Source organism: Kogia breviceps, chromosome 14 (genome assembly GCF_026419965.1).
Source record: "Kogia breviceps isolate mKogBre1 chromosome 14, mKogBre1 haplotype 1, whole genome shotgun sequence".
Lineage (NCBI taxonomy): Eukaryota > Metazoa > Chordata > Mammalia > Artiodactyla > Physeteridae > Kogia > Kogia breviceps.
The window spans coordinates 70,768,603-70,794,862 of record NC_081323.1 but is presented as its reverse complement, the minus strand read 5'-3'; the positions used below and the strand labels follow the sequence as shown (position 1 = coordinate 70,794,862).

The following is a 26,260-nucleotide window of genomic DNA, read 5'->3' as shown; positions in this document are numbered from 1 at the left end:
TAGCTCGGCTCTCCGCTAGGTGGCCTCGCTCTATTGCTCTGCGGTCTCTGGCTGCGCGTGCGCAGGCCGAGTGGCGGATGTAATTGGCAGGGGTGATTGGCGCGCCCAGCCCGCGTGGGCCGGCTGACCGTGGGCAGACTGGATCCCGGGCACCCCGTAACCTTCCACGGGAGCCTCGGGGCGTAGGGCCAGCCGGGGTCTTCGTATCCGCAGGCCCGGGGCCAGCGACGGATGCTCTTTTTGTTGGCCTCCGGCCAGATGGAAGAGCCTCCTGGGAAGCCCCTCAGCTGTGAGGAGAAGGAAAAGGTGCCGGGGATGCGGGAAGGGTTGACTCAGAACTTTGACCCCTTTTCCCAGGATTTGAGGCCTGTCTTTGTTTCTTCCACTATCAGAGGGCGGCAGTGACCTCTCACCCACTTCCCTGGACTGAGGGGGCACAGGAAGTGAAAGTGTGGGAGAGCCCTGTGTTCCCGTGGTGACGTGTGAAGAACTAAGTTTCTTTACAGCAGAAATGCAAAAATACAAAATGTAAAACTGTAGATAAAGCTAAAGTCCGCTTTGACACCCTCCCCAGCCCACCTTGCACACTCTCAATCTTGGCTTCTCCCACCCCACCTCCTTAAGTAAATCTCTTAATCTGGACTTCAGACTTTTTTGTGCACCTGTGTGTGTGTGTGCGCGCGCCTGCGCGTGTTGAACGGGCGGTGGGGGTGTGGAGGGGTGCGGTTGTGTTCTTTAACCACCAAAAAGTAATACGTTTTTTTGGAAAGGTGAATGTTCGTAAATGGTATGATCCGGATGGTTCTGCAGCTTCCGTTTTCCTTCTCCGTGTTTAACATCCATATTAGTCCATGTTTACCTACCTTATTTTTTTTTATTTTATTTTTTTGTGTGTGGTACGCGGGCCTCTCACTGTTGTGGCCTCTCCCGTTGCAGAGCACAGGCTCCGGACGCGCAGGCTCAGCGGCCATGGCTCACGGGCCCAGCCGCTCCGCGGCACGTGGGATCTTCCCGGACCTGGGCACGAACCCGTGTCCCCTGCATCGGCAGGCGGATTCTCAACCACTGCGCCACCAGGGAAGCCCTACCTACCTTATTTTTAAAAGTTTTTTATAGTATCCTGCAGCGTGGAAGTGCCGCCTTTTCTTTACATATTACTCTGTCGAGAGCCTTTTAGGTCGTTTGCAGCTTTTCTTTCTACAACAGTGCTGCTCTGAATATCCTTATACATGCCACCTTGTACGTGGGCCGGCGAATGTTAACTTGAATGCATCTTGTGCTGGCTCTTCCAAGCATGGTACTGAAACTCTTCATTCACAATAACTCATCAGTCCTCTTATCCCATTCTGCCTTGCAGTGGGGGTGACAGAGGTCATTTACAAGTCAACAAGCTAATTCCCAGACGTTGATAAGAATGGTGATAAGTAGGAAGCTGTGAGAAGCAGTCTAGCGTAGAGATTAAGAGCACAGACTGCATGGGTGTGAATCATGCTGTTTATGAATTGTGTGATCTTGGACAAATTGCTTTCCCTGTGATCTTCCCAAAGATAGCTCTCCTCCTTCAGGTCTGGGCTCAAATGGTAGTCTTCAGAAATGCCTTCCTCACCACTGACTCTAAAGTAGTCCATTCTCCTGTAGCCCAGGGCTTCCCTGGTGGCACAGTGGTTGGGAGTCTGCTTGCCGATGCAGGGGACGCGGGTTCGTGCCCCGGTCCGGGAAGATCCCACGTGCCGCGGAGCAGCTGGGCCCATGAGCCATGGCCGCTGAGCTTGCGCGTCCGGAGCCTGTGCTCCACAACGGGAGAGAAGTCACATCTCCTGTAGCCCAGACACTCTCACATCACCCTGTTTGTCTAGGTATTGATTACCATGTGAAATCATCTTACCTGTTTATTTGTTTCCTTGTTTATTATCCGTACCCCTCACTACGTGTAAGCTGCCTGGGAGCAGGGGTCTTGACCACTCTGTATACCTAGCCCCTGGAACTATAACTGACACACGGTGGGTATCAGTTATTGTTCTAGGTGCTGGAGATACCTGGACCAATGACTGATTCATTAGTCGAATGACTGAGGATGACAGCCCCTGCTACCTTCAAGGATCTCACAGTGAGATGGGAGGAAACAGAGAAGTAAACAGACAATATGTGTGATAAGTACTGTGGTAAAGCAAGCACAGAGGAGAGGTGGAATACCTAACTTGGGTTTGGAGAAGGACCTAGAAGTTTACCCCAGGGAAATAAAAATCTAAGCTGAGACTTGAGGAATCAGTAGGAATTAGCAAAGTGAGTTGGGGAGGAAATGCTCCAGGTGATAGGAACAACTTATACAGAAATGCTGAGATATTAGAGAGCTTGATGTTCTGTGAGAACTGAAAGTAGAATGAGTCAGTGCTGCTTCCTCCACTGCCTCTAGATGAGGGACCTGCTGGGCGCTGCATGCTTGTGTCTGATAGGCACTGCTTCCCTTCTCTCTGATGCCTCCTTTCCACCTGCTCAGTTTTGTTTGGTGTTTTTCTTCTTCCAGTTGAAGGAAAAATTAGCATTCTTGAAAAGGGAATACAGCAAGACACTGGCCCGCCTTCAGGTAAGTGAATCTTATTCTCTCAAATTGGTGTTGTGGTACAAAGAATATAAAAACAGCTCTTCATTTAATAAAACTTTTAACCAAGATTTATTTCTTTTTTGTAAAATTGTTTCGTGAGCTGCTTTTGTTTTCTCTAGCGTGCCCAGAGAGCTGAGAAGTTTAAGAATTCCATTAAGAGAACAATAGAAGGACAAGATTCCTCGCTCCAGCAGGAAGTTTCAACGCAGCTAACCCACACAGGTAAAGCTAGCCCATTCACTTATACTTGCTTTATTATTAATTTCCCAGGTAAATTTGGCTGTGGTTCTTTTTCTCACAGTCAGAATATAAGGAGTAGCAGTAGATTCTTTAAAGGGTACAATTCAGTGGTTCTTTGTATATTCAAAAAATTGTATAATCTAGTCACTATCTAATTACAGAACATTTTCACCACCCCTAAAAGAAACCCTGTGCCCATCCTACCCTTAACCCCTGGGCAACTATTAACCTACTTTTTGTCCCTGTGGATTTTCCTATTCTGGACATTGCATATAAATGGAACCATACAATATGTGGCCTTTTGTGACTATCTTCTTTCACTTAGCATAAAGTTTTCAACTGTCATCCATCCATCTATACATTCATCTAAGCATGCATCAGTACTTCATTCCTTTTTGCAGCTGAATAATATTCCATTGTATAGATGTACCATGATTTGTATATCCATTTGTCAGTTAATGGACATTTGGGTTGTTGCTACTTTTTGGCTATTATGAATTTGGGCCATTATGCTGCTATGAACATTCATGTACAAGTGTTTATGTGGACATATATTTTCAGTTCTTTCAGGTATGTACCTAGGCGTGGAATTTCTAGGTCATACGATAATTCTATGTTTAACATCTTTGAGGAATTGCCAAACAGTTTTCTACAGTGGCTGTACCATTTTACATTCCCACCGCAATGCACAAGGGTTCCAGTCTCTCCACATCCTTGCCAATACTTGTAATTTTCTATTTTTAAAACTATAACCATTCTGGTAGATATGAAGTGGTATCTAATTGTGGTTTGGATTTGCATTTCCTAGTGACTAGTCGTCTGCTTATTGACCATTTGTATATCTTCTTCAGAGAAATATCTATTCAAGTCCTTGCCTATATTTTAATTAGGTATTTGTCTTTTTATTGGTGAGTTGTAAGGGTTCTTCATATATTCTAGCTATTAGACCCTTATCAGATACATGATTTGTAAATATTTTCTCCCATTCTGTGAGCAATAAACTGTATTTCAGTTGGATTGCATATTTAGTTGCTCTTTTCCTCTCTTAACTTTTAGCAATTATATTTATTGTTTAAATATTGGAAAGATGCTTTTTAAAATTATTTGTATATGCACAAAGAAAAAAGTCTGGCTGGGAATATTTTAATAAAAAACAATAATCATTTCTTATGTTAGAAGTCAGGTAATTTATAATCATAAAATCGGAGGCTAATGAAGTAGAAAAGTGGTATGAGGGACTTCTCTGGTGGTCCAGTGGTTAAGACTCCTCGCTTCCAATGCAGGGGCCACGGGTTCAATCCCTGGTCAGGGAACTGAGATCCCAGATGCCACGTGGTGTGGCCAAAAAAAAAAAAAAGAAAAGAAAAGTGGTATGAAAATTACTTGAGCCAAAAAAAAAGACATGAAGTAAAAAATTAGGTGAGATATGGGGGAAATGGGGAGACGTAGGTCAAAGGGTACAGAGTTGCAGTTATGCAGAATAAATAAGTTCTGGAGATCTAACATACAGCATGGTGACAATAGTTAATAATACTGTATTATAGGGACTCCCCTAGCGGTCCAGTGGTTAGGACACCACGCTTCCACTGCAGTGGGTACAGGTTTGATCACTGGTCGGGGAACTAGGATCCTGCGTGCTGTGCGTCCCCTGCCCCCCAAAAAAGGAATAATACTGTATTGTATACTTGAAATTTGCTAAGAGAGCTGACCTTAAGTGTTCTCATGACACACAAAAAATTGTAACTATGTGAAATGATGGATATGTTAGCTTGATTGTAGCAACATTTCACAATATATACATATACCAAAACATCACATTAAATATGTACAATTTTTATTTGTCAATTGTACTTCAATGAAGCTGGAAGACAAAACTAAGAGGAAAGATGATTGCAATGATAATCTTTTGGTTTAAAAATCATTTTTCCAGCACAATTCCGTTTTTGTTACATTTACTTAATATTATAGTTCATCACATCATTAAAAACTTGAACTTTGATCTGTCTGAATGAAATACCATTGACTTTCTTTTAAATAAATGTTTGGTAGTATTTATATGTAATATTTAAAAATAAATATGGGGTAGTTTTTAATGTCATTTTAAAAGGAAAATATGAACTATATAATTTTTTCTCCTCAGAACCTAAAAATAAAGTATCTCCTTGTGACACGTTACAAATCAACACCCACGTCGATAAAGAAACTGGAGAAAAGACACCTATCACACTTGACCTTGAGCCTGAGTCCTTTAGCCCTGGAGTCCCAGCAGAAGAATCACGCATACAAAGATCAGATGATATCCAAGAACATTTTCCCTACAGCATCAGTGGTCCTGATGGTAAGAAAAGGCAGAGTAAGCTGTTAGGGAGAAGAAAGAAACAGGAGAGAACATTTATTTCACAGGAGAGAGAGTCTTTCTTTGACATTGATTCGCTCATACTCTCTGGAAAAAGACTAAAGGAACAGGAAGAAATCAATAGAGAAAATCCTAAAACATCTGTAACTGAGATAAGAACTTACCCTTCAAGTCCTAAGTCTGACATTCCCGATTCTCCAGCACCAGTTACAGGAACTAATGTAGGGAGTGTATTAATTCTGCCAAACGCCAAACCGCAAAGAGATGTTGATGCACTCTTAAGAGGAAATAATTTCCCCAGGGTGACGACTTTTCCTTTGCATGCTCCATCAGTCAGCAGTAGTGGTCAGCACCTCGAGCATAAGCCTCCTAAAAGTAACTGTAAACTTACTACTCACAGTTTAAAAAACATTAGCCCTGCTTTGCCTGTAAACTTAGAGACACAAGACAAAAAAATGACTGTCTTTACAGATAACCCAGAGGTAAACGAAAGTATAAGTGCAAGTGGCCAGCCGCCTAGAACTCCTAACTTGGAGGCAGATAATTCATGTTCTATAAATGAACTCACCTATGATAACTTAGTGGCAAATGAAAACCAAAACTTAAAAGAACAAAATCACACAGAGATGTCTTTTAAATCTCCCAATAATGCTCTTGGTGGTAGAAATGAAAGTCTTCTGGAAAAAGAAGTTCTAAGTCAGTCTAAGAGTCTTAGCCTAGAAGTAATTTCTCCTGTTTCTACAGAAAATCAAACACATTCTTGCACAGTGCTTGAAGGCCTTCTATTTCCTGCAGAATATTATGTTAGAACAACACGACGAATGTCAAATTGCCAGAGGAAAGTAGCACTGGAGGCTGTAATACAAAGTCATTTGGGTGTCAGGAAGAAGGGGTTTAAAAATAAAAATAAGGAATCTGCTAAAAAGTTAAATGTTTCCAATGAAGAAACTAACCAAAGTGAAATTAAGATGTCGGACACGTACGCAGAACAACCAAGTTCAAAAAGTCCTCAGAAACTTCTCTCGTTAACTGAAGTCAACTCTCCCGCTGGCCCCACTAAAGATGACTTTTCTAGGAAGGCGGTTACCCAGCCATCTGGTAGAAAACGCAAAGGAAGAAGAAAGTCAGTCTGCACCCCTCTGTTGGATCACCATGAACTACTTTTGCCAACTTCTGGCACATCAAGTGTTAATAGGTCCAAGGAAGAAGTTGCCTTGCACAAAGATCAGAATGAAAAAGCAATTATTCATGGTAAGAAGAGAGGTAAAGGTAAATTGAGTTGTGGTTGATGGTGGTGGTAGCTAACACTATGTGCCTGGCACTTTCTAAATGTTGTACAGATACTCACTGAATCATCACACCAACTGTACATGAGGTAGAATCTATTTTTATCCTCACTTTACAGGTGAGGAAACTAAGGCAAGGAGATCAAAGTATCTATCTTTAAAATGACAGAGTCAGAATTCAACCCGAGCTGGATGGTGCCAGAGTTCACAAATATGGTTAAAAAAGTTGACACTTAGAAGGAAAATATATTGGCTATTTACCTAAAATTAGTGTTTATTTAGGTACCATACAATCATTTATCCATGGGGAGAAGTAACTAATATAGAAAATGTTTTTGAAATAAAATTAAATCTGTGTCAGAGTAAGAGTCCACTGACAAACTCTTAGGGATGATTGTCTAGCAAAATGCAATTGTTCTGAGCCACTTTTGGGGGTAAAATATCTAATACAGTCTATCTGAGTTCTGTAGGACACAGATTTTGAAGGATATCAAGTGACATGTTATAATTTAAACTTCTTTATTCATTTACTCAGGAGTTATATCTGATAAGCTGAGCACAAAATCTAGATCATTCACTCCAGTTCTGTGTGAGAGCTCAGCAACTTTCTGTAAAGGGCCAGATACGAAGTATAGTCTTAGTGCTCCATCACAGCTACATGAGTATAGTGTGAAAGTAACAATAGACAACATGTAAACGTGATCGTCTCAATAAAATTTTACTTACACAACAGGCAGCCAGCTGCTCTATACCACTGGACGCAGGCTTTGGTCTGTGAGCTACAAGTCATTCATTAATTTAAAAAAAATAATCATGACTTTTTTATCATCATTTTTTAGGCCAACAAGAAAACAAAGGAATGGAAATGTAGGGCAATCTAATAATAAGCTTGAAATGTTCTTTTGTATACTTTGAAATAATCTGCTGTGATTTCAGTAACCTGCAGGTACATTAAAAAAATTTTTTTTTCTTGTGGTGACCTTCACATAACATAAAGTTAATAACCTTTTAAGATTAAGTGAACAGTGATGTTTAGTACATTCTCAGTGTTGTGTCACCATGACCCCTATCTAGTTCCAAAACACTTCCATCACCCCAAAGGGAAACCCCATACCCATTAAGCAGTGTCTTCCCATTTCCTCTCGTCAGTCCCTGGCAACCACCAATCTGTATTCTATCTCTGTGGACTTACTTATTTGGGGTATCTCATATTAATGAAATTATACAATATGTGACGTTTTGTGTCTGGCAGCTTTTACTTAGCTAGTTTTTTTTGTTTTCTGTTTTTTTGCGGTACACGGGCCTCTCACTGCCGTGGCTTCTCCTGTTGCGGAGCACAGGCTCCAGACGCGCAGGCTCAGCGGCCTGGCTCACGGGCCCAGCCGCTCCGCTGCATGCAGGATCCTCCTGGACCGGGGCACGAACCTGCGTCCCCTGCATCGGCAGGCGGACTCTCAACCACTGCGCCACCAGGGAAGCCCTACTTAGCTAGTTTTTGAGATAAACCCACATTGTAGCTTGTATCAGTTTATGGCTGAATTATATTCAATTGTATACATGAACCACAGCTTTCTTACCTGCTTATTAGGTGTTGGATGCAGCTACACTTTGAGTGATACAGAATTCCTGTCGCTTTAAGTCTAGTAAATTACTCTTTGCTTGAAAAGGGGACTAAGTTTTCTTCAGTGAGAAGGGCCAGCATTTTGTAGACTACTCTGGTAGCCTGTTGGAATCATAGTTCTGGATCAGAAAAGACTTTAGAGATTCTTAGTCCAGTTCCCGTAGGAGGGACAAAGGAAAATGAAGTGAATTGACTTGCCCAAGGTAACACAGCGAATCAGTGGCAGAGCTGGGACTCCACCCCCGTCTCCCTTCTAGCTAGTGCTGTCAGCACCACATTGATTTTGCTCTTGCAGGAGGAGCTGCTAGTTAACCACTAACCTATGGCTGATTTTTGAACTGTTCATTGAGATTTCAGAGTCAGGGGTGGGAAAAGTAATGAACTCTGCACTATATTGGAGTTTAGAATCTCACTCTTCATTGGGAATTAATGTCTCTTGTTGGGTATTTGTTCTGTTGCTTTCTGTTTCAGAGAAGGAAGGTCACTGTCAAAAAGAGGACTCCCCTTCTTACAGTAATTACGTATATTTATCTTTGGATGATGATGCTTTCAGTTCTCCAGTTCATAAGAGTGAAATGCTAAATTTAAAGCGTCTGTCGCCTTTTCTCAAAATCACAGACTTTCAGTTACCTGATGAAGACTTTGGGCCTCTTAAGCTTGAAAAACTGAAGTCTTGCTCAGAAAAGCTGATGGAGCCTCTTGGATCAAAAATATGTGGAGAGGGACATCCTAAAGGGGGAAATTGCGTTGCTGTGGAGGAACTGACCCCTAAACAAATCACTATAGAAAAGAAGGATGGGAAAGAGGAGCTGATCATCCTGCCAGGAAAGGCACATCCTAAAATGCCAAGCCAAAAAAGCCAGCCTCAGGAGAAGGGCCTTTCTTCATCCATTTTACTTTTCACTCCTGTAAATAGTGTTGCATCTGGTGATAATGACAGACCGACAGCAGACCTGTGTTCACCCGCTTTCCCCGTCTTAGGCTCTACTCCAGCTTTTGGCTCCCAAGCCCATGGAGAAGAGGTGTCTGCAGAGGTTGTTGGACAAGCTTGCTCTACACCCCAGCTTTCTCGCTTAAAAGCCACCGTCAGCCTTGCTAGTGACCATAAACAATTTTGGAGCAGCCCACCAAAATTAGATAGCAGCCTGCATGTGTCAGGAAGGGAAGGACAGCCTTCCCGTGACTGTGACTCTGGTCCCCAAGCAACACCTCTACCCATCGAGTCATCAACCTACAAAGAAAATCAGCTCCGTGGAAACACGTGCCAGGAATCACGGAAACATTCCACTGAACAGGTACAGACTGCTTCCTTTGTGACATTTTCTCTGAAGAAATGAAGTATCTTAGTGAATATGGACAGCGTGACCACCTTACACATCAGTTCCTCAGTGTTTAAGAATGTTTTAACATGTTTCTGTGATATGGCTTCACTATAAACATTAAGTTCATTCTGGGGAAATTCGGATTAATTAAAAAATATATTTTTTAAAATATAAGGGATCCTATTCTCTTTGTTATCAATGAAGCTGTTGCATTTGGAGCTTTGCTGCTGTTACCATAGAAAATAAAACATAGGAAATAGTTTGATGAGTGAGTGATGCAGGCAGATACCATATATAAAGTATAAATTAATTATGTGACTTTTGTTTCCACAGACTGAAATAGCAGACGTTCTGGCTTGTGATAGCTTAAACCCAGGCACCCTACAATTGGTTTCAAAGTTAAAGGTCAGAAGACTGTTAACTTACAATATGTCTTGTGTCTTAATGTGTGAAAAATGTGATGAATTGATAGGAAAATGCAGAAGAATTTGATCGTTAGGAAAACTTGATAGAAGAGATTCAGAAAAACAGATTTAAATTCTTTGTTTTCTGCAATATTTACCTGTGAATATATTTTGAGATCTTCTGAAGAAGTTTATATGTCAAGCTATTGCCAAGAACAACTTAACTCTCCATATCTAAATTTTAAATCAGGTATTTTGACAGAGAGGGGGGTCATTCATGACTCTCCTACCCAAATGATGTAGTATTTCTAGAAGAATCACTTATGGTGATTTGTAAGAAAATGGGTAGCAGTTCTAGGTTATGACATAGTGAATGGTTAATTTTCATATGCTATGTGTTATATATGGTTCTGAGAGATATAAATTACAGTCTGTTAATGGTATTTTGGTAAATCCTGAGAAGTGGATTAGACCCCTGTCCTGGTTAACTTTTTATACTTGAAGTAGGATGGTGTAGAGCAGGGATTTTCAATCTCAGTACTATTGACATTCGGGGCTGGATAATTCTTTCTTGTAGGGGACTGGCCCGTGCATTGTATGGTATTTAGCAACAGCCCTGGTCTCTACCAGTAACACCCCCTTCCCAGTACTGATGACCAACAGTGTCTCCAGATATTGCTAACTGTCCCCCGTGGGAGGGTAGCAAAATTGCCTCTAGTTGAGAACAACTGGTGTAGAAGAAAGAGCTTTAAATCCACATAAACTGTTTCTGCGGATCACTGGCTGTGTGACATGGGACAAATCATTTAGCCTCTGAGCCCCAGATTCCTTTTCTATAAACAACACATAATGATACCTATGTTGTTTCAAAGCTATTCATGAATCGTTTTAATAACTTAGTTTCTTAAAGGAATCAACCATTTCATTCATATTTTCAAATTTGTAGGTAAAAAGTTATTTATTATTCTTACAGCTTTTTGGTCTGTGTATATGCGTTTAAGCCTCTCTCTTCTCACTCCCCATTTCTATATAAAAGTATTTTTTTCCCATATCAGACTTAAGAGGTTTGTCCATCCTATATGTCTTCCGAAAAAACTGGTTTTGGGTTGTGTTGATTGTTAATTGAGTTTTTTGATTTCCTATTTCTTTTTTTTTTTTCTGTTTTTATCCTTAGTAATTCCTTCCTTCTGTTTATCATTGTGCTTATTTCATTGTTCTTTTACTAACTTCTTGAGCTGCTTGCTTACTTTATAAATACCTTTATAATTAATAGGTTTGTGTGTGTGTTTTGTTTCGGGGGGTTGGGGCATACTGCTTTGGCCACCACATTCTGCTTGTTCGTTTAGAAATGATATGTTCTTTCAGTTTTATTCCCTCTTCAACCCATGGGTGCTTCATCAGAATGTTTCATTTCCAATGGTTCTTATGGAACTAATGTTGCAGTTAGTTCTTATGGTCTGTTTTTTTGTGGTTAAATCTGAATCTTTTGCAGTCTGGAGCTACATGTTTTTCAATCTATCATTGTAAGTGTGTATGGACAACTATTGTAGTTACGTAAGACCCACAAAGCTCTTTCTTTTGACCAGCATAAAATTTTAATTACATTTAGTTGGTATTTCATCTAATCCTTGTAATCCATTACTTTTCATATTTATTCTTTTTATTAAACAGCCCCCAAGGATCCCTTTAACATAACTGTTGTTGCCATTCTGTGTCAGAATCCTTCAGGTTCCTGTTCTGTGGATGTGAGTGCCATGTTGTGGGAAATAGCTGGTTTCAAAGAGCAGTGTATCATAACTGCTTGTGAATATGTAGTCTCTCTTTGGAAACCTCTGGATACTTGGCAGTGGGAAAAAATTTATTCCTGGCACTTTGCAGAGGTAAGTCAGAATATTATAGCTGAAGGAGATCTTTCCAATCATTTGCATGGTAATATAGATGTGCAGCTTACCAAAAATATGGGATCTGTGACTATGCAAGACAGAGCAGAGAGATGCGGTTTTTCCCCAACATTTTATTATGAAAATATTCAAGCATACAGAAAAGTGGTGCATGGGGCACCCATATACCCAGCATGTAGTCTCTACAGTTAACACTGTGCTTTATTTGCTTTATCATATGTTTATCCAGAGATGGATTTTTACACTAGACCTGCTGGAGGACCTTGTAATTTCATATCTATTCTGACTTCTAAACTTGCTGATACCTCTGTTCCTTACCTCTCACCAAAATGTTATTTCTGCTTTTTTTCTGTATATACATTCTTCTGTCCTTGTCTACCTTTGTACATATCTTACATGGTTGCAATCTTGGTGTGCCTAAAATTTTTAAGCCTACCTTTTCTTACTGTATAAACATGTTTCCTGATTTCTATATATTCTTCATACTTACTTATTTGTTTATTTTGAATTTTATTTTTCCAGCTTAACTGAGGTATAGTTGACAAACAAAATTGTAATATATTTAAAGTGTACATTTGTGATGTACACATGTGATGATTTGATATACATACACCCTGTGAAAGGATTCCCATAATCAAATTAATCGACACATCTATCACCTCACAGTTTCCTTTTTTTTTTCTTGGTGAGAATGCTTACGATTTACTACTGTCTTGGCAGATGTCATTCTTGTTCTCCAGTATACCCCCAGCTTCTAGCACTGTGCTTTGCAGTGTTGCTCAATAAATATTTGTTCAGTGAATAAATTTACTTTCAACAGCTACATATTGTTCCATTCATCCACACGCCAGAATTTATTTAATTATTCTCCCATTTCTAGAGCATAGATGTGTTAAATAAATGCCACAGTTACACTATTATGCATATATCTTATTTGGATTTAAGCTTATAAAAAGAGGGTGTTTGCTGAACGTTTTCACATTTGTTCAAATGTTGGAAACTATCCTGGTATAATGACACTAGAAAGGAATGTGACAAATTTTGGAAAATTTAGATTAATTAAAGATGGGGCCTCCCTGGTGGCGCAGTGGTTGGGAGTCCGCCTGCCGATGCAGGGGACGCCGGTTCGTGCCCCGGTCCGGGACGATCCCACACGCCGCGGAGCGGCTGGGCCCATGAGCCATGGCCGCTGAGCCTGTGCATCCGGAGCCTGTGCTCCGCAACGGGAGGGGCCACAACAGTGAGAGGCCCGTGTACCGCAAAAAAAAAAAAAAAAAAAAAGATGAAACAACCAAATATAATTTTTGACTGCTTTGTTTTATTTAGGTCCCAGTATTACAGATAGTTCTAGTGCCTGATGTTTGTAATCTTGTGTGTGTGGCTTTGGGAAATTTGGAAATCAGAGAAATCAGGTATGTAATTCTCAAGGAGTATTTTTTTCTTTCCCTTGATCTTGCTCAGCTTGTTTTGAGCACAAATTATAACCTAGTCTTGAGTCTTGAAAGAATCTAAATTTAGTCTGAAGAGAGATTTGTTTAAACAAACAAACTATCAATGACATCCCTAACTGAAGTTTCCTTTTAAAGTTTGAACCTAGTTCTTTAATATTAAAGACTTACTCCTGACTTCTCTGCATTTTTCCTTCTATTTGGTTTAGGGCACTACTTTGTTCTCCTGATGGTAAAAGTGAAAAGCAAGTGCTCCTGAGTTCTGGAAATATAAAAGCTGTGCTTGGCCTGACAAAGAGGAGGCTAGTCAGTAGCAGTGGGACCCTTTGTGATCAACAAGTAGAAATCATGACGTTTGCAGAAGATGGAGGGTAAGAAAAGCATTGGTTGATTTTAACTATTAGATCAAGAATGATTTTATCACAGGGTTTCAGAGAAAGTTTAAATCAGTAGCATCTCGTTTTCTCTGCTGTATGTGTAGTATAGCAGGTTCTGCCTCAATACTGGGCTATAACATAGAAGCAGTTCAGGGAGGTGGAGCCAGACATGGCAGGGAAGAAGGCAGTGGAGCAGAGAGGCTCAGCAAGTGTAGTTTGTTCTTCAGTCTCCCTTGACATCTCTGTGTGTCCTTTAAGTATTACAAATACCTCAAGATCCTATACCCTTTTCTGGTTTCACAAACTCGGTTTCCATTGCTTCAGGTACCATCTGGATGCTGGCTACTTGCAAACATATATTTCTAACTCTGAGCTCTTTCTCAACCTCTAGACCTGCATGCCTATTTATTAGACATCTTGTGGATACCTCAAAGTCAACATGCTAAAAATGGAACTCATAGCATCCTCTATGTCTGTCATACACTCGTTACACTTTATTGTGATTTTTTAAAAATTTATTTATTTTATTTATTTATTTTTGGCTGTGTTGGGTCTTCGTTGCTGTGCGTGGGCTTTCTCTAGTGGCGCCGAGTGGGGGCTACCCTTCGTTGCAGTGCGCGGGCTTCTCGTTGCAGTGGCTTCTTTTGTTGCAGAGCATGGGCTCTAGGCGCATGGGCTTCAGTAGTTGTGGCTCACAGGCTCAGTAGTTGTGGCTTGTGGGCTTTAGAGTTCAGGCTCAGTAGTTGTGGCACACAGGTTTAGTTGTTCCGTGGAATGTGGGATCTTCCCGGACCAGGGCTGAAACCCGTGTCCCCTTCATTGGCAGGCGGATTCTTAACCACTGCACCACCAGGGAAGCCCTATTGTGATTATTTATCTGTCTTTCCTAATAACAGAGGGCATGGACCTTGTTTGTCTTATTTAATCCATGACCTGTTGCAGTAAAATAGGCAAGAGATAAATAATAGTTTAAATTAGGAAAGCATTAGTGGAGATGGGGAGAAACAGATGGATTTGAGAGAGATGAGATGCTAAAGTCATTAGGACTTGGTGATTAAGTAAATAGAGAGGAAGGACACAAGGATAAAGTCCATGTTTCTAGGTTGCTCACTTGGGTGCGTGGTGGAATGGTTAGTTGAGATAGCAATGCAGAAAGAAACACAAGGTTTAAAGAGAGAGCTGGTGAGTTTAATTTTGGATATGATGAATTTGAGGTGCTTGCAATATATCCAGGTAGGTAATATGAAAGTAATAAATGTTCATTGTAGAAAGTTTAGAATACATGTATTTTCTGGTTGAAATTTTTTTTCTGGCATTAGGTTAGTGTTTATTATGCATAGTGCAATAATATGTAGAAGGGCTGCTTAGAAACTGCTTTGGTAGAAAGTGCTGATTTTTAATACTGTTTTTAATGCAGAAGCAAAGAAAAACAGTTTTTGATGCACCCTGAAGAGACTATACTAACTTTTGCTGAGGTTCAAGGGATGCAGGAAGCTCTGCTTGGTACCACTATAATGAACAACATTGTTATTTGGTAAGCTTTCCCTCAAGGGCCTCAGTTTTCTCATCTGTAATATAAGGATTTACCTCTAGTTTCACAGGGTTATTAAGATTAAATGAGACTCTGTAAATATGATTGTGTTTTTGTTTGTTTACTATCAAATGGTATATACTTGTCTTAACAAGATTAATTCAGACAGTCCAAGCAGACAATTTTAAAATAAATGAAATTTTTTTTTGTTGACAAAAATCTACTGCTGGGAGTTCCCTGGTGGCCTAGTGATTAGGATTTGATGCTTTCACTGCAGAGACCCGGGTTTGATCCCTGGTTGGGGAACTATCTCACATGCCTCACTGCAGGGCCAAAATACAAAATACAAAAAAAAAAAAAAAAAAAGTATTGCTTCCAGTCAGTGGCTGAGTAACTTTCTCAGACTAATTCTCCTACATAAAATACCTATGAACTCTGCACAAAATATAAAAATCAACTATCTGAAAGCACTAGAGAGCAAGAAAAAAGAAATATGCTGGAGGAAGTTCAATACTTAGAAGAAGGAAATGTCACTGGGCAAGTTTCCTGTTCAGCGAGCAGGCCCCAGTCTGCACGCTCAGTTATTGAGAGCCTGATAGAAAATGTTCTGTCCTGCTGGCTTAAAGGACCGAAGGATAGAGATCTAGGTAACTACAGCAGCTAGAAAGCAAGGAAGAAAAATCCCAAAAAGTAGAAAGCCAGAGAAGGAGCCCTAAACTCTGGCTATATTCTCTACCTAAATATCTGGCTGACCTTTAAACTACATGTATGCAGGACAGACTTGAAGCAGCCCAGGTAAAGCAAAAAGAACTGAATGGGGTTTTCGGCTTTTGGAATTTGAGTTTAGCCAATTTCACTGTTTACTAGGGGGGAAAAATATCAATATTCTTCAGAGGAAACTAACAGAATGCAGAGTTTATGTACTGTGTCATTCATAATGTCTAGAATACTATCCAAGATTACTAGATGTATAAAACATGATTTCAGGATTCAAATTAACACATTTGTGGTAGGGAAACTGAAGTCAAAGAGTCCCCAGCCACCTCTCTTTGCTGACTATGGGAGAGAACCACACCTGGCCACAGGCACTTGTAAGGTTAATTTGTAGTAGGAGAATAGGTTGATTTTTTTTTTTTTTTTTTTTTTCTCAGAAGCTTTCTCCATTAACTATTCTTTTGGGGCCAGAATGGGTCTTGGTGAAAGAAAGTTAAGATGTTAGTGTCACTGCTACCTGCCTGTTCTGCATTTTCCAGTCCTAACCCTCTAGGAATAAACTAGGAAAGCGTGACCCCTGAGAGAAACTTTGTCCCCTCCCCACCAGGGAGCCTCTGGAATTTGACCATGACCTAATCTGCCAGAAGACTTTGTTTTCAGATGTCCTGCTGTCTTGAGGAGGAGGTTTCCACTTTAGGCACTTTCCTCAGGGTTTCCACACATAGGTCTTGTTTGAGAACAGTGTTCTTAATAAAACTTGTCTTTTCTATTCTTTTTGCTATTTCTGTAGTCTGGACTTTCATTGTTTGGCTCCTATACTATTAATATAATCTAGTAATTGGTCTTATTGCCATCAATCAATATTCAACCTCCAGATCATCTTTTGTGTGTGTGTGTGTGTGTGTGTGTGTGTGTGTGTGTGTGTGTGTGTGTGTATGTGTGTGTGTGTGTGTGTGTGCTAGGCGGGCCTCTCACTGTTGTGGACTCTCCCATTGTGGAGCACAGGCTCTGCGGCCATGGCTCACGGGCCCAGCTGCTCCGTGGCATGTGGGATCTTCCCGGGCCGGGGCACGAACCCGTGTCCCCTGCATCGGCAGGTGGATTCTCAACCACTGTGCCACCAGGGAAGCCCCAGATCATCTTTTTTTTTTTTTTTTTTTTTTTTTTTTTTGCGGTACGCGGGCCTCTCACTGCCGCGGCCTCTCCCGTTGCGGAGCACAGGCTCCGGACGCGCAGGCTCAGCGGCCATGGCTCACGGGCCCAGCCGCTCCGCGGCATGTGGGATCCTCCCGGACCCGGGCACGAACTCACGTCCCCTGCATCGGCAGGCGGACTCTCAACCACTGCGCCACCAGGGAAGCCCCCAGATCATCTTTTATACGATTACTTTATAGATACTTATCCTCCCAGTCCTCCTACCTCCTGCGCCAAAAAAAAAACCTTCAATGGGGGCCCATTTTGTTTTTTGCAGCTTTCATTTCCCTTATGCTTCATTACAAAAATTCCTCTCCACCTGTTCCCTATTCCTTCACTCCCTGTTTTCATTCCATCCTTCAGTTCCCCCTTCTAATAATAATAGCCTTTGGCATTTCATAGATAAGGGTTCACAATGGAATTTGAGGCTAGGAAGGGACCTCTATACTTAACATCTAAGTATCAGTTTAAATTCTAAGTTTAAGGTTGCCTTAAGTTGCCTCAAGTTCTGTTGTAGCACCTCAATCCTCACTGATGTTTTCCTCTCTGAGTTCATATTGTCCTTATTTTTAACTTAGCATATACTACCTTGTATTATGAAAGTCCTTGAAGATAGGTACTGTATCTTATATCTATTCTCAGTGTCTGTCTTAGCTCCTTGCTTAGAGTAGTTACTCATAGATGTCTATGAAAAGCTATCATTTACCTTTTGGGCTCTGTATAACTTTACATTTACATATAGTAGTTGTTCAGCTTCCCTATTGACCTCCTGATTTGTTAGATGTCTAAAGTGATTCATGTTATAATCAAGGTTCAGTGGTCCTTTTTGAAACTATTGCTGAAGGTCTAAATATTTAATCTTGATCAAGCTATATTAACAGAGCACCCATCTTTCAATTATTTACTAGGTATTTGAGTCTCTACTTATGTACCATTCTCTGTGAGAGATGCAGATAGGAATCAGATATGAATTCTGGTCCCAAGGCCCCCTAAAATCTAGTAGGGAAATAAGATTGCTTTGCAATTCAAAGTATATAATTCCTTTACAATTTACATAAGGTCAAAGTGATAGAGATTTAAACAAAGTGCTTTGGGATTTGGGGAAAGCGCAGTTACTAAATACAGAACTTGTACTAACCTCTGTAAGGGATAAACCATTCTGGTGTTCCTTATACGAGGAAAACCTTGCATAAGTACATGAGAATTTAATTTTCTTTCTTCAGTTTTTATACACAGTACCTGGTGCATAGAAACTTCAGAAGTATTTGTTGAATGAATATATTATACCCTATTACAGTATATATTAAATAAAAAGTGAGGCCTATGGATAGTACTATAGGGAATTGGCGGAGAGGAGATTTCTGTGGACTGTTGCAGACCGGGAGGAGTGATGGAGTCTAAACTGAGCTCATACAGCTGGGAGGGGATGGGACATAATCTAGGCCTTAAGGAATAGATGGGCATTGTCAATAACAGGGATGAGAATGAGTCAGTAATGGGGAGCGCGTTGGAAGGGATAGCTTGAACAAGGATATAGAGCCAGGAATATGCACAATATTTTGTCCAGACAATGAGAAGCTTTCAAGTAAGGGAGCAGTGAGTAATATATAGTGTTGCAGCCCTGGATTCACGAGGGTTATAAGTACCATGAAAAAGAATCCGGACTTTATCTTGAGGCTAATGGGGAGCCAGTTGAAAGTTTCTCACCAGTAGAGTCACATGGTAGAACAGTTAATCAGTGTCACAAATCCTCAATAAAGCTAAGGAGTGGTTCCAACAAACTTTATTTTTTTCTTCTTTGTATTCACCCTCTCCTGTCTTCCTTTTTCCATTTTTCATCCCATCTCAGTCCATTTTCTCTCCATTATCTTGGACTAGCCACATTATCTTTTCTTTCCATTATCTTGGTCTAGCTCTAGTATAAACATATATTATAGAGACATAATTATAAGTCTATTTTAGGTGTAGTCTCTCCCCTAACCAAATTTGGTTTCCTGACTATTGTCTTCCATGGAAAATACAGGCATAACAAGAAGAGTGATAAAATCATAATAATAGAGCTATGCCATGTGCCTAATTTCAATACAAGTAAAATGAGATAATGGAAAACTTTTCTCATGGAATGTGAAAAGATTTATCCCTCGTGGCATAGCAGATTCGATCTAAAGCTAAACTATTAAACTACACTATTGGCAAAGTTAAACTATAGTTTTATTTTTAGCTAAATTGGTGGCTAAACAAAACTAAGGTGCTGTGTCCCTTAGTTTTTCCCTTGGTCACCTCCTAAAGGATTCTGTGATAAATAAGAGAACATTATGTGAAAACCAGTTTGCTGGAAGAATATTATGACTTATTTATTTTTGGTGTCCAAGGAATTTAAAAACTGGTCAACTCCTGAAAAAGATGCACATTGGTGATTCCTACCAAGCTTCAGTCTGTCACCAAGCTTATTCTGAAATGGTAAGTAATGATCTGCTGGGACCACTTTGTGTGTTACTATTGGCCTCCCTGAGTGAGAGCAATAATTTAGTAAGTAGTAATTACCTGACCCTTTCTGGTGCCTTTTTTTTTTTTCAAAATTTGATAGCAGTGTTTGTTCTTTCTTAAGATTTATCAGTGAAAATAAGTGATGGCACAGTATGACTGGGTAAAATTTCTGGCTGTATGACTTAAGGGCAAACCTTGATTTCCAGCTGTGAATTTGTACCTAGAAATAGTATGCCTATTATTATCAGACTTGGCTCCCAACCACATTGCCACAAATGAGTTATGATGTGAATGAATGCCCTTAGGAAGGATGATTAAATGGTCCTAGACATGTTTTTCTCTGAGGCTTTAGGATTCTCATGTAGAACCCAACATAGCTTCTTAGCCATTGTATAAATAGACTTGGCTGACGGTCCAGTGTTAACATATGAACAGGGTGAAGGTGTTTGTCCAGGAGTCAGGGATAATGCCTGAGTATCCACTGTTGAGCCACGAGCAGGGGCCGAAGCAGCCAGCTCAGCGCTGTGTGGAGACCGACTGGCCCAGCCGCAGTGGCAGCTCTGTGAGCATCAGCACCCAGAAGCTCTGAACACAAAGGATGCATCTTTCCCTAGCCTAGCAGCATCTGTGGGAATGAACTCAAAAGTTGTGTGATCTGGGGCTTCCCTGGTGGCGCAGTGGTTGAGAGTCCGCCTGCCGATGCAGTGGACCACGGGTTCGTGCCCCGGTCTGGGAAGATCCCACATGACGTGGAGCGGCTGGGCCCATGAGCCATGGCCGCTGAGCCTGCATGTCCAGAGCCTGTGCTCTGCAACGGGAGAGGCCACAACAGTGAGAGGCCCGCATACCGGAAAAAAAAAAAAAAAAAAGTTGTGTGATCTTAGGGACTTCCCTAGAGGCCCATTGGTTAAAACTCCACGCTTCCACTGCAGGGGGTTTGAGTTCCATCCCTGGTCAGGGAACTAAGGTCCCGTAGGCACAAAGAAAATGTGTGATCTTAGATAATTTATCACATTATCTTGGGGCTAACTTTTTTCATCTTAAGAGGGTTGAATTTATTTCTAGAATGATTAAATATACCTACTAGGCATTTAAATAATTTTACATTTTTGTTATTACAACATTAATACCTATTTGATATTAAAACATTTAACACAGGGCTTCCCTGGTGGCTCAGTGGTTAAGAATCCACCTGCCAGTGCAGGGGACATGGGTTCGATCCCTGGTCCGGGAAGATCCCACATGCTGCGGAGCAACTAAGCCCGTGCGCCGCAACTACTGGCCTGTGCTCTAGAGCCCGCGTGCCACAACTACTGAAGCCCGTGTGCCTAGAGCCCATGCTCCGCAACAAGAGAAGCCACCGCAATGAGAAGCCCGCGCACCGCAACAAAGAGTAGCCCCCGCTCGTCTCAACTAGAGAGACCTGCACGCAGCAATGGAAACCCAACGCAGCCAAAAATAAATTAAAAAAAACAAACAAACAAAGAAAAAACATTTAACACAGAAATGTATAAGATAGGAAGTAAAATTTCTCCATGAAGCCAACCTCCAGAAATAATAGTTAATAGTTCAGTACAGAAATTAGCAAACGTTTTCTGTAAAGTGCCCAGATGGTAAATATTTTCAGCTTTGCAGGCCACCTGGTCTCTGTTGCAGCTACTCTACTCTGCCACTGCAGCCCCAAGTCAGCAGAGGTAATACGTAAACAAATCGTGTGGCTATGTTCCAATAAAACTTTTTGGACAATAAAACTTTGAGACTTGGATTTCATATAATTTTCATGTGGCACAAAATGTTCTTCCCCTTTTTTCCAACCATTTAAAAATGCAGAAACCATTCTTAGCTCATGAGCCATGCAAAGATAGGCATTGAGCCAGATTTGACCTGTAGGCCACGGTTTGCCAACCCCTAGTTAAGTGTATAGCATGTAACATTTTTTGACTTTTGGTTGTTTTTTAATTATAAAGGTAATTCATTCTCATTATAAGAATTCAGTCATTCTATTGATAGAAATGGATGAATTAGAAATGAATGTTATTAATCTTAAGATGACCCTATAATTAATTTTACCTATTTTACCCCCCAAAATAACTACTTTCAACGTACAACATACATATATGTATATATACATGTATGTGTGACATATTTTCACACACAATAATGTTATTATTAGAACATGTAATTTTAAAGCCAGGTAGGTCTGTAACACATTTTCCCACAGAAACAACTATAGGTGATGGTGTCTTTTTTTTTTTTTTCCCCCCGGTACGCGGGCCTCTCACCGCCGTGGCCTCTCCCACCGCGGAGCACAGGCTCCGGACGTGCAGGCCCAGCGGCCATGGCCCACGGGCCCAGCCGCTCCGCAGCATGTGAGATCCTCCCGGACCAGGGCACAAACCTGCGTCCCCTGCATCGGCAGGCGGACTCTCAACCACTGCGCCACCAGGGAAGCCCTGGTCATTTTTACTCTATAAATAAATAGGCTATTGCAAACTGGCCTGAAAATGCAGTCACCACTTAAAAGATTGTTTTTATGAGAAAATGTGTTCTGAATTTTCAAAAACCAACTTACAGATGAACATTTCTAGTCTGAGGACTCCCTCCATGTGTTTATATGCCCTTTTTTCTTATGCCAGCATTTCCCCAAGGAGGTGGCATGAGATGTTAGCAGGCTGTAAAGTGGAGGAAGCTGATAAGTCAGCTAGTCATGCCTGCGAAGACTGGCTGTAAAGTCATGGGGAGCCCTCTGCTGGAGAAGGCAGAAGTCCAGCTCCGTGGTACCCTCAACAGTTCTGCCTGGAAAAGAGTGAGCCAGGGATTAAATCCTGGAAATTTAAGAGCCTGTTGACCGTTCCTGTAATTCTTCAGTTTTGTCTCTGCCAGTGCTTGCTTTTTCCCCACATACTCTTGATGATTTACTTGGTTATTAATTTTTCTCCTAAATCAGGGGCTCCTGTTTGTTGTTCTGAGTCACCCCTGTGCCAAAGAGAGCAAGTTGTTGGGAAGCCCTGTGTTTCAGCTGATTGTGATTAACCCAAAGACGACCCTGAGTGTGGGTGTGATGCTCTACTGCCTCCCTCAAGGGCAGGCTGGAAGGCAAGTGTGTTATTGCCATTTAATGAGTATGATATTTTAAGAAGCATTTGTGCAAATACAGAAACCAGATACTTTTGTGTCACTGACATGAATGGAAACATGAACTACTACAGATCATGGTAAAGAATGTTAAGAAGTGGGCTGAAGTATGAAGTTCGGTAGATCTGAGTCAAACCTCAGATTCCCTACGTCCTATGATCCCCACTAGAATGGCACTGGATAGGTATTTTATGTGTTTTCAAGCCCTGTTTTTTCCCATACCAAAAAGATTTGAAATACAAAGTAATTAGCGTTCTCTACAAAAAACTTACAATAATTTATGTACTTTTCATGAAACCTAAATTAAGGAAGTTTTAAATGTACAAAGATATCTTTACTTTGAAATCTTGACTGAACCTCCATCATGGAGGCAGTTGATATTTATCTTTTGATAAATATTTATCTGTTGACTGATGAGAAGATCTATTTACCAATGCCACAGTTACTGTCATGCCAACAGTTTTCTGAGCTATGTAAAGCTCTGAAGTAGTGCTGATATTAGGCGAACCAAGCAACAACTGAAGGTATCATTTATAAAGACTGCCTTTATTAATGTTTGAAAATAGACCTGGTAAATCAGGATCACAAAGTTTAGCTTTAGTAACTCACAAGGGTAGGGGATCTTGATAGTTACAATGTATATTTCTATATTTCTTTGGATCTTGTGCAGAGCTTGCAAGATGATGGCATGTTCTAAAAGTCTCTCTCCCTATGTACTTAGCCAGCTGTGGCATTTCTGCAAATGCTCTTAGCTCAACAAGAACCTCAGAACTGTCATCTGCAATACATGCTTGCATAACACTTGTTTTCTTGGATATAAAGAGAGAACCATAGTCATTGGCCTAGAAATTGAGGATACAGATAACTACCTGGTCAAGCATTTCCTTTGTCACTTTTCAAACCCATTTGTTTAGTAAATCTTGAAAGCCTATTTGGTGCCAATCCTGTAGGAAGCACTACTATTTCTAATCTCATGGAAGTTAGAAGAGAAACCTAGTGAGTTCAAGTTTTTGTGCACAAGCCACCTGTTCTTGCTTGGCCTTTGCAATAAACCTTTTTCTGTTCAGAAAAGAAACAACTAGTGACTGCTCTTCAGTGTACACAAAGCCATGAGGCTTGCGCTTTTGGGGAGCACAAAGGATGGAAAGGCACCTTAATTGGCAGTGGAGGGTTGGGGAGAGACTGTCAAGGAAAACTTGACGGATTTTCAAAAGAAGAGCTAGGAATCAGCTCTACAAATTTGGGTGTGAGCTAGAGATAAAATGTTTCATTCAGTTCACTCACAGCATTCACTGAGGGCTGACTGTGTACCAGGCTCTGTGCAAGTTGCTGGTGATAGGGCAGTAAGGAATAACCATTAATTTTTATTAAGCACTTCCTATGTGTTAGGTACTGTGCTAAGCTTTTTATATCAACTGTTTCACTAAACTTCACAACAATCCTATGAAGTAGGTACTCATATCATCATATCCCTGTTTTACTGATGAAGTTAAATGACTTGCCAGGGTTGCACATCTCTTACTTTGTTAGAATTCAAACCCCAGTAGCTGGCTGCAGAGCCCTGTCTTAAAAAGACAACCAGATTTGTTTTATGATGTTTACATTTTTGTGGGACCAAACATGGAAATAGGAGAATCTCCCATAGTGAGGAGTGCTGTGAAGGTAAACAGAGGTGCTGCGATAGAGAGGGAGCAGAGTGTATGTGTGTGTGCGCTCTCAGATCTCTTGAGTAGGTATGACCTTTCTATGGAGGTGACAGGCCTGAATGGTGACCAAAACCCAGCCAGGCTAAGCTCTGGGGTTAGAGCTGCCAAGGAGAGGAAAGAGCAAGAGCGAAGACAATAAGGTGAGACGGAGCTCAGCGGGTTTGAAGAGTGGGAGGCAGGCCCCTGTGAGCTGGTGTGCAGGGGATACAGAGGTGCATCAGAGAGACAGGCAGGGTCTCTAGTGATTATAGCCAGCAGTCCTGGATTGCAAACACAGGCATTCCTATTTCCAGGTAATTTTGTTCTTCCTGAGAGCATGGTTTGGGCCTATTTTTTTTCATGTTTTTTTCTGTTTGTCTGTTTTTTTGATATGTGATCTGAATTGTCTTTTCTCTGCTTGCTGTTAGGTTCCTGGAAGGTGACGTGAAAGATCATTTTGCAGCAGCAGTATTAACTTCTGGAACCATTGCCATTTGGGACTTACTCCTAGGTCATTGCACTGCTCTCCTTCCACCTATCTCTGACCAGAACTGGTCTTTTGTTAAATGGTCAGGTGCAGATTCTCATTTGCTGGCTGGACAAAAAGATGGAAATATATTTGTATACCGCTACTACTAAGTTAGGGTAAGGTTGAAACACCGTGTTCTGGATATTTTTGGCCTCTTGTACTTTTTGGAGTTGTTACTATAAAGGAGACTATTTGAAAGTCATTTAAAATATTTACCTGTATTTGTTCAGACAGACTTTTTACTCCGTTGGTAGGGGCCCTACTAATCTTGAATGTTCATTTATTCTTACTTGGGAGAAACGGATTTTAAGTTGATTTTTGTAATTCCTCACATTTGCACATTTGCTTTTAAAGGTGTATCTACATAAAGCTTCAAATGTTAATAAATATTTATTTTGATACATCCTGTTTGGCATATTTTTTCCTATCCTATAAAGATCATTTTCAGAAACAAGAACTAATTATTTTACAACTAGAATATTTAGTCAATGATGCTTGCATAGTAAAAGTAAATTTCAGTTAACTCAGTATACTAATATGCAATTACTTTTTATGCTACTTACAATACTTTATTTTCACATATCTACCTATTTAAATGCTAATTTAGAAATGCTGTTGTGCTTTTTCATTCTCACATGCACCCTTGATACCAGCGCCTGCATTTTCACAAGAGTCACTTAGAGTCAACAACACAGCTGTACTGAGTACATCATCTTCACCTTTGCCTAAGTGGTTTCAGAGATGGCAATTTTTAAAGTCCTAATCTGGTGGTATCGTTGGAAGCTTCATCCCAATCTACAAGTATTTATTTGCCTAACTTTCTTGAGTATATTAAGAGTATGTATTCACGATCTATATAAGGTAACTATTTGCACCATTACTTCTCTCTTAAAGATACCTTTTTATGCTATTACTGTAGTGGGTTTTGCTAACTTCATTACTACCCTTTAATACATTTGAATAAAAGATTTAATTTTCTCTCCTATACTAATTCTGTTCTCACTGTCTCTAACCTCAAATGAGTTAATACTTTGCAAGCACATCATAGATAATAGATAGATTTTCACAAAGATTTAATTTACTCAGGAACCCTGGGAAACATGTTATCTTGATTTTAAGAGGTAAGAAAACTGAGTAGATCTAAGTTAGTAACAGTAGAACAAACACTGAGTACGTACTTGACATAGTAGGTGTGAAAATGATTGCCGTGAGGCCCCCACACCTCAGAAGTGCACAGGTTAGTGATTTAATTTAAATACTGTGTTTTAAATGGAAAGGGTGTGTTCAGAGTTCGGCTACGGAAGCTCAGATGGGCAAGCACAACACAGGGGGTTCAAGGAAAACGTCATGAAGAATGACAACTTAGCTGAGTCTTGCAAGGTGAGTAGGTCAGAGCAGAAGCGAAGGATATTCCAGGCAGCAAGGACA

The 26,260-nt window shown here is 40.6% G+C and overlaps 1 protein-coding gene across 10 annotated transcripts; it reads left to right on the top strand.

Moving 5' to 3' along the window:
• Positions 1 to 43: 43 nt before the first annotated feature.
• PALB2 (partner and localizer of BRCA2) lies at positions 44 to 25,236 on the top strand. 10 transcript variants are annotated; one of them, XM_067012400.1, is made up of 14 exons: positions 51 to 306; positions 2,525 to 2,584; positions 2,722 to 2,824; positions 4,983 to 5,180; positions 5,943 to 6,449; positions 8,577 to 9,400; positions 9,761 to 9,832; positions 11,550 to 11,711; positions 13,059 to 13,144; positions 13,390 to 13,551; positions 14,975 to 15,091; positions 19,369 to 19,456; positions 22,431 to 22,579; positions 24,732 to 25,236. In XM_067012400.1, exons 1-14 carry the CDS (start codon positions 232 to 234, stop codon positions 24,940 to 24,942), a joined length of 2,814 nt encoding a protein of 937 aa, XP_066868501.1. In that variant the 5' UTR covers positions 51 to 231; the 3' UTR covers positions 24,943 to 25,236. The 10 variants fall into 10 exon arrangements, with proteins under 10 accessions (XP_066868505.1, XP_066868501.1, XP_066868503.1 ...); XM_067012401.1 differs by having other exon boundaries at positions 69 to 306; positions 5,994 to 6,449; XM_067012404.1 differs by lacking the exon at positions 5,943 to 6,449 and having other exon boundaries at positions 44 to 306.
• The last annotated feature ends 1,024 nt before the right edge of the window (positions 25,237 to 26,260 follow it).

Coding starts and splice junctions, on each gene's coding strand:
- PALB2 (XM_059036937.2), top strand. CDS start 2,414: ATGAGGGACCTGCTGGGCGCTGCATGCTTGTGTCTGATAGGCACTGCT. Junction 11,712..13,058: donor ATTCCTGGCACTTTGCAGAG/GTAAGTCAGAAT, acceptor TGTTTTATTTAG/GTCCCAGTATTACAGATAGT. Junction 19,457..22,430: donor ACCAAGCTTATTCTGAAATG/GTAAGTAATGAT, acceptor CTCCTAAATCAG/GGGCTCCTGTTTGTTGTTCT.